This window comes from Canis aureus, chromosome 15, assembly GCF_053574225.1.
Source record: "Canis aureus isolate CA01 chromosome 15, VMU_Caureus_v.1.0, whole genome shotgun sequence".
NCBI classification, from domain to species: domain Eukaryota; kingdom Metazoa; phylum Chordata; class Mammalia; order Carnivora; family Canidae; genus Canis; species Canis aureus.
Window position 1 is genome coordinate 43,415,825 of NC_135625.1, and position 8,244 is coordinate 43,424,068.

Genomic DNA, 8,244 nt, shown 5'->3' on the forward strand with positions numbered 1-8,244 from the left:
TGATAGATGGGTTCGTCTATCTAGTGATCTTGTCCATGTTTTTCTTTGTGTTTGTTAATACGCTAGGCAAATGTGGTGTTTTATTCTCCTAGTCCCTTGTAACTTGCTAACTAAGTACTTTTCTTGTTTGAGGCCTGGATTACTAATTGCTTAATGAGGATATTGAAAGTGCTAGTCAGTCACATACTATAATACAGTCCTGTCAGCCATCATCTGTTATTCAAAACCAGATTCCCCCCAGGGAGTACATCATCCAAACCCCATCATCCTGGCCAAACCCCATCATCCTGCCTCCTCCCTCTCGCCCCCCACCACTCTGAGTTACCAAGCTGTGGTTTTCCTCCTGCTGCCTGTCCTCACCCCCACTCCTGTCACCTGGGCCACTGCCACCGAGGTGGTGAACAGAGCATTTCAGCTCTTTCTGCAAAGTCTTTGGCCTCCCTGCTTCCTGTCCAGTACTGCCTCCAAGCCCTCTCTGGTCAAAGGAGTCCTCCCAAAATATGATTTGATCAGGTTATTTTTTTGGCCAGTGACTTTGACTTGTAGTGGCTTCCCACTCCCCTGGAGGATCCAAGCTGAGCCTTTTCAGATGTATGTGGCCACCCAGAGCCACTCTCCAGGCTGACCCCCTGTTCCTTACAAACTCCTGGCCTAGCCCACTGGTTCTGAAAGTCTGATCCAGAGCAGCAGTGTCAGCAGCATCTGGGTACTTGTTAGAAATGCAGATGCTGAGTCAGCTGCTCAGGGGTGGGCCCAGCAGGCAGCTTTTCAGAAGCCTTGGCTGGTTGCTGATGCATAGGGAAGTTCCAGAACCTCTGGCCGGTGTCCTGCCCTGAGAGGTCCTCCCATCTGCAGGACGCATCTGCTTCCCCCCACCCCCCACAGTGCCCTGACCACTCACACACCCAGCTCTCTTCTTGGACCGCCTGTGGGTGCTTTTGTTTCTGGTATGTTCCCACGCAGTTTCTTCAACATCTTCTATGTGTCAGGCTTTAGGCACTGGCGATGGTAAAGCCATTGCTGTGACCTAATATTCAGACATAGAAAATAGATGAATGATTATCTAGGGCAGGTAAAGCGGGGAAGGGGAAAGGGCTGATAAGGGGTACAAGGTTTCTTTTTGGATGATGAAAATGTTTTAAAACTAGATAATTGTAAAGATTGTGTTAATTCTATAAATATACTAAAACTATCAAATTATACACCTTAAATGGGTGAACTTTATGGTATGTAAATTACATCTCAGTAAAGCAGTTTTAAAAATCCTGCTCTGTGCTTGGGGAGTTCATAGTCTATACTGTGGTGGTACTTCATTGTACATGACCTTAGATTCTTAACTTTCTCCCCAACCTCCTGTGAGCCTGAGGATGGTAACCAGGTCCTCTGCCTCTTACGTTGCCCTTTGGAGCTGGCACCGAGCCTTCAATCCAGTCAGTAGCCATGCAGAAGGAGCCAAGCAAAAATGTGGCCTGCACTCCTTCCATCAGAGTGTCGTGCTTCCCAAAGTGAGCAGAATTCCAGGGCACTGTCCTCCTGGATTTGGCATATTCCCTCCAGTGATATCCTGGTAGCTCTGGAAAAGCCGTCCTGGGAGCACAGGTTGCCTCTATGTCACGGAGCTGAAGTTGGAATAGGACAGTGGCTTATCATATTCTCCCCTTCCTCCCCACAGCCGTTCTTGACAGGACAGGTGCATTTCTTATCATAGAAAAGAGAGAGCAGATTAAATGAAATCAGTTCCTAGAACATGCTTTTTCACAGATCTCAAGGAACTGTGGAAATTGTGAAATAACTTAGTTTATATCATCTTTTTTCTATTTCAAAAATTGGAAAATAGGTGATTTGTGAGATATCTTCAGATTTTGGCAGTTTGGAGGGAATTACATTCAGCTATCTAGTTAAGTCAGAAAGAACTTATTTACTTCTAACTTTTATATTAAAAAGAGATCTATTTTTTTCACATTGTGAATGGTAATGCTTATTTTTGACTGGGCGTGGGCTTCTGAAAAGTGTTTAACAAGACGAATGAGATTACTAGTAGGACATGGTGCTTTAAGACAGCATCCAAGTAATTGTAATTTAATTTAAAAAATATTGTCAAAAGCTCTGTAATTTATTTCCTAAACAATAGTATTATCTCTGAAAAATCATGCTGAGCATTTTCTAATAATGTGATCATTTTCTTTAGTGAAGAACTGGTGGCTGAAGCACATACTCTCTGCACCCAGCTAGAAAATGCAATGCAAGACACCATCAAAGAACAGGACCAGAGTTTGAGGGTAATGGGCTGTGTGAATCCTAGCTATTCCATATCCTTCCTTTCCATGGCACACCAGAAAAAGCAAAAGCAAAAGCAATCCAGCTTGTCCTCTGTCTCAGTAAACGCTTATGCTTTTCTAGTACCTATTTATTATTATATATAGTAAAGCTAACAATTACTGAATGGGTACAAGTATTTTACGTGCATTATTTCATTTAATCCTTGTAACACTTTGTAACACTTAATTTTTACCAGGAAGGTAAGATCATTCTAAGAAGGTCTTTCTCTCCCTGGGGTGTCTGTAGCACTGCTGGGCGTCTGCGTGTGTGGGGTGCTGTGTCAGACTCTGGGGATGAAACAAGAACCTGTCACAGCCCCACCTCTCCGGGACTCAGAGCTTAAGTAGGCCGTACTAGTTAGAGTGAAGCTCACCTGATAAAAAGCTAGTCAAGGCACAAGTACATTTTAAAGCAAAGCTCAGGTTGCTGAGAGGACTCTGAGTCATTCCTCAGATTTTTAAAAGGCCCTCTCCTGCCCAGCCAGTGACCTGCAAGCCTCCCCCTAACTTTTCAGCTGTCAGGAGAATCAGATGAGATACCACTGCTGATTGTAATCACTTCCTGTTTATTCAAGTGTCCCGTCTCCAGTTTGGGGAGACATTCGTCCTCCTCCTGACGGTATATTTTGAGCAGTTCACTGCTGGTTTGCACTTCTGCCAGAGGAAAAGGAAGTCTCTTCAGGCCATGTCATCAGGGAGGATTGAAAATGGGTACTGAGCTTAGCTCTTGATACCACCTACCCACAGTTGGGCAAAAATAAGTGCTGTGAGCCACAGGGAATACTAAAACCTCCCGTCTTCTTTCCATAGTCACAGAATCTGAGGGACTTCGAGCTAGGCCAAAGGAAAGTTCCTGTATGGTTTTGAAAAATGTAGTTTTAGCTCAAGAGTAGCCTGCAATAACAAGACTGCTATTAATGAGAGGATTTAAATTCCCTTCTAAATTGTGCTGGTTGCCTCCTGAGGAAGACAAACAGCCTGAAGTGCATTGGTGACCACTGTATTTTTAACATGCCTGTTGACTTTCAGTCTCTAGACTGGAGCTGGTTACAGACGGAAGAAGAGCAGAATAGCCTGGAACAGGCCTCTTGACTGTGTGGGTGGCCTTGACCTGAGGCCTGATGGGGCTGCCTGGCCTGAGGCCCTCCCGCGGTGGCCCCTGCTATAACAGTGTCCCAGGAGTCTTCAGCACCTGGACAAAGATCTTCTCACTTCCCCAGGAGTTGTGACATTTACAACAGGCCAGGGGTGTGGCCCTCTGTGGGCACTACCAGCAACTTGTCTGCACACTGGAAGTCCTCCATCACAGAGGCTCAGCAAACACTGATGCCAGGCGTGAGCATTTGGGGAGACCAAGCCACTTCCTCTGCTCCAAAAAAATGCTCAAAGTACTTGCCCCACAGACCACTGGACAACTGTCTCACGTGACTCTTTCTGGACAAAGTATGCAAGACACTCGATGTCAGTCTGTCCTCTCCTGACCCCTCCTGATCGTCAGAGGCCCTGATCCACCTGTCCTCACAACTAGCGTTTCACCTGGACTCGGAAGCAGACAGACTTTTAGATCATAGACTCGGCCTGGCCCCATCCTTTCTCTTCATCTTTTCATTTCACTGCTGCTAAAATTTCCCTTTTCCTGACTACGTTGGTGGTTGTGCACCTTCAGCAAGGTTATAGGTGAATACCAGCTCTCCTCATCCATGGTCCTTTCAGCCACAGAGTGACTCGCTAGAGCCAGGGCAGGAGAGCAGCTTCCTTCCTTCGGGTTCCAGATTCCACCAAGGAGTGTGTCATTGTGGGGAAGAAAAAGAAAAGGGTATCTGTCGGCCCCATGTCTGCTGATCACTGTACCCACACCTGTCCTTGCTCAGACACATCTGTGTGGGGTGGTGGTGGGACAGGGGAGTTCCTGCTTCTTGTATCAGCTAGCAGTATTATTAAATCGATTTATTTAAAAAAATAGTTTCTATATTTTGTAACATAACTCAAACATTGGTATTGGGTTCCACAATCTATTTTTACAATATTTATGTTTAGGATTTAGGAACTCAAAAACCAACTTAATGGAAGGTGTCATAAAATTGAATAGTACATGGATCAGATGGTGCCATATAGCACTAGCACTGCTTCTTTGACATTTTACAACTTCTTTATATTAAATCAGGAATACAAAACGAGTTCAGATGATCAAAAATAGGCAAGTTTGGTCAGAAATAAGTTGGAATAGGAGAGTTTAACAAACTGGCTTCCATGGAAACCATACAAAGGGTTTCATGGCCAAGCAAGTTTAGGAAATGCTTCATGCTTTAATTCTCTTGGAGATTCACATGGTACCCTAGCATATTAAAGTTTCTGAGAGTCCTGTAGTAAACTGACTTCACTGTATAAATCTGTTTACCAAACACATTTGACAACAGAGCCTTTTCTACCCACCCCCCCCTTGTGTGAGCGTAACATTTTTTAACATCCCAAAGAGCTAGAGTTGGATACAGCATGATTTTGGAAACACTGGTGAGGAGCACAGTGGGAAAGAAGTCCAGAAAGACAGGCTGGGATGACACCAGATTGGGGAGGGAAGGAATGTTGGCCTAAGGGTTATGGACCTACAGGCAGCCAGGAGTCACTGAAGAATTTTGAGTAAGAAAATGACATCACCAAAGCAATGGCTTAAAATGACTAACGTAACTGGTATATGCTACTTGATTAAAAAAGTGAAAAGTCTGGAGGTCGGACTTCTGCTTCCAAGATGATGAAATAGATGTACTTTCCCCAGTCTTTCCCTTAAGCATAACTAAAATCCTTCACCGTTGTCTATAAACAAGTATAAGAAGTCGCTGAAAGGTAGAAGGCGACAGACCAGCTAGGGACCTTGGACCTGAGGAGTGAGGTGGTGGTGAGTTCCCTGGGTTTTCCTTTTGCCTTATCAGTCCCCAACTGGGTGTGGGAAAACTAACAGCAGGCACAACTAAAGAGCCTGCTCCCTCTAGTGGTACTAGGTTCCCAGGGCTGCTGTAACAAATTCTACCCACCGCACAGCTTTAAGCAACAGAAATCTGTTCTCACAGTTGGAGGCTAGAATCAAAGTGCTGACAGGACAGCACTTCCTCCAAAGACTGCAGAGAGAGTCTTCCCTTTGCTTCCTCTGGCTTCTGATGAGTCCAGGTGATCCTACACTTGTGGCCACATCTCTGCCTTCATGGTCATATTGCCACTTTGTCTTCTACCCGTCAAATCTCCCCTGTGGGCCTATTATTAGAACACTTGTGACTGAATTTAGGGCTGGTCTGGATAATCTAGGATAAGCTCCTCTCCTCAAGACCCTTAATGTAATGACATGCTTTGCCATGTAAGGCAATATTCACAGATTCTGGGTTTAAGATCCACGTTTCTTTCAGCGGGGACCACCATATAACCCAGTACAATCCACCACCCAGCCCCTCAAAATCCATACTCCTCCCCTATGTAAAATATTCGCCCCATCTCAGCATCCCCAAAAGTCTCAACCCATTACAGAACCAACTCCATGACAAAAATCTAAATGTCAACTCAGAAGTCCTGAATTTCATTATCTACAGCTCATTTGGGGAGACTTGGCATGATCATCCTGAGTCAAAAATCTTCCATCTATGGATCTGTGAAACCAGAAAACAAGTTACCGTTACAGCTCCTAAGATACAAAGGTGAGATATGCATATAATAGATACTCCCGATCTAGAAGAATGAAGGAGTCACCAGTCCCAAGCAAGCTTAAAATCCAGCTAGGTAAATTTCGTTAGGTTTCAAGTCTTGAAAATCCTCTGTCACTTGGCGGCTCTGCCCATGGGGGCCAAGCCAACTTCATGGCCTCTTGAGTTTGTGCCTGCAGTGATTCATAGGCATCCGCTTCTGTGCCTGCTCCTCTAGCCTCTGCCTTTGTATCCAAGTGTGTGCCCTCAGAATCATTCTTTTTCTTGAAGGCTAGCATATTTTAAAACTGAGTGACTCTATCAACCATTCCCAGCCTGCAGAGTTTTGGAAGTCTAACAGACATCTCTTCATCCTCTCTCTACCCCTCTTAGTCCAACCTGAATTCTGTGCTATTCTCAAAGATTTTGCAGGTCTCCTGTGTATGTTCTGAGAGTCCATACCATTAGATAAAAGGTCCACAGATCTTGCTTAGGCAACCCCATCACTATTCCTGGCTTCTGCTGAGATGATTGGGTCTATAAGTCACACACATACTCTTTTCAGTGAAAGGTTGTCTGGTTGCATCCTTGGTCTGCTCTCCAGAGGATGTTTTACCAATAGTGAATTTCTTAATTTTAGCACCCTTTGCAATCTGGTTAGGCTGAAAACCTTGAAAATCATCAAGTGCTTTTTTTTTTTTTTCCTTTTTCTTCTTCTAGACCTTTCTTCATTTCCTTCCTTTTGTATTTTACTGTAAGTTGCAATGAGAAATCAGGCTACACCTTCAACACTTTGCTTGGAAATCTAAGCAGCTAAACATCCAGGTTCATTGCCTACAAGTTTTGCTTTCCACATAATGGCAGACCATAATTCAGCTAAGTAACATACATATTTCTACCAACATTCTATTAATGATGATATATGTATTCTTGAAAATGGTAGAAGCTTTATCTACCATGCTCGTCACTTTCTGAGCCCTCATCAATGTCTTTAATGTCTCCAAATAAAATTAAAAGTATGGATAAATACAATAGACTTTCCTTTTCTGGAGTTTTCTAAATTATGTTTGATGTCACCTGGATGGCTCAATCAGTTAAGCCTCTGCCTTTGGCTTGAGTCATGATCCCAGAGTCCCAGGATCGAGCCCCAAATTGGGCTCCCTGTTCAGTGAGGACTCTGCTTCTCCCTCTCCCCCATCTCTCACTCTCCATTTTTTTTTTTATTTATTTATGATAGAGAGAGAGAGAGAGAGAGGCAGAGACACAGGCAGAGGGAGAAGCAGGCTCCATGCACTGGGAGCCCGATGTGGGATTCAATCCCGGGTCTCCAGGATCGCGCCCCGGGCCAAAGGCATGCGCCAAACCGCTGCGCCACCCAGGGATCCCCTCTCACTCTCCATTTTTAAAAGACCCAACTATATGCTGCCTACAGGAATCTCAGTTCAAATATAATGATTGAAGCGGGTTGAAAGTAAAAGGATGAAAAAGATACACCATGCAAACACTAATCAAAAGAATGTAGGAATGACTACATTACTATTGGAGATTAAAAAAAAAAAAAAAGACCAGGGACAGAGAGGAACATTACAATAATAAATTGCAGTAATCCACCAAAAACATAGCAATCCTAAGTCTTAATGTACCAAACAACAGAGCTGCAAAACATGTGAAGCAAAAACCAACAGAACTGCAAGGTGAGATAAATCCACAATCAGTTGGAATTGTATTTCTCAACAATTCATAGAACTACATATAAAATGAGCAATACATAAAGAATAAAGAAGAACTCAATGCTATCAACCAACAGGACCGCATCAACAATTTTAGAGCACACCTCCAACAATGGCAGAGTATTCATTCCTTTCAATTACCCAGGGAACATATACAAAGATAGACCAAATCTTGGGTCATAAAACAAACCTCAACACATTTATAAGCACTGATGTCATACAGAGTGTGTTCTCTGATCACAATGGAATCAAACTAGAAATTAGTAACAGATAACTGGAAGGGCACCGGGTTCACAGTTGGTTGGGTTTCAGCTCAGGTCATGATCGCAGGGTCATGATCTCAGCATTGTGAGATTGAGCTCCATGTTGAGGTCCATGCTCAGCACAGTCTGCTTGGGATTTTCTCTCCCTCTCTCCTCTGCCCCCCACCTCCCTTTGCTCACTTGCTTACTCTCTCTCTGAAATAAATAAATATGAAAAGGAAAAGGAAAAGGAAAAGGAAGGAAGGAAGGAAGGAAGGAAGGAGGGAGG

At 43.9% G+C, this 8,244-nt stretch overlaps 1 protein-coding gene across 5 annotated transcripts in view; it reads left to right on the plus strand.

Annotated features, from left to right (window-relative positions):
- IKBKB (inhibitor of nuclear factor kappa B kinase subunit beta) overlaps positions 1–7,017 on the plus strand; it is a 61,770-nt gene extending 54,753 nt beyond the window's left edge. For all 5 annotated transcript variants that reach the window (XM_077849354.1, XM_077849355.1, XM_077849357.1 and 2 more), the window contains 2 exons: positions 2,189–2,279; positions 3,348–7,017. In XM_077849354.1, the coding sequence (XP_077705480.1) occupies positions 2,189–2,279; positions 3,348–3,410 (154 nt within the window). In that variant the 3' untranslated portion in view covers positions 3,411–7,017. The remainder of the gene's footprint in view (positions 1–2,188; positions 2,280–3,347) is intronic.
- The last annotated feature ends 1,227 nt before the right edge of the window (positions 7,018–8,244 follow it).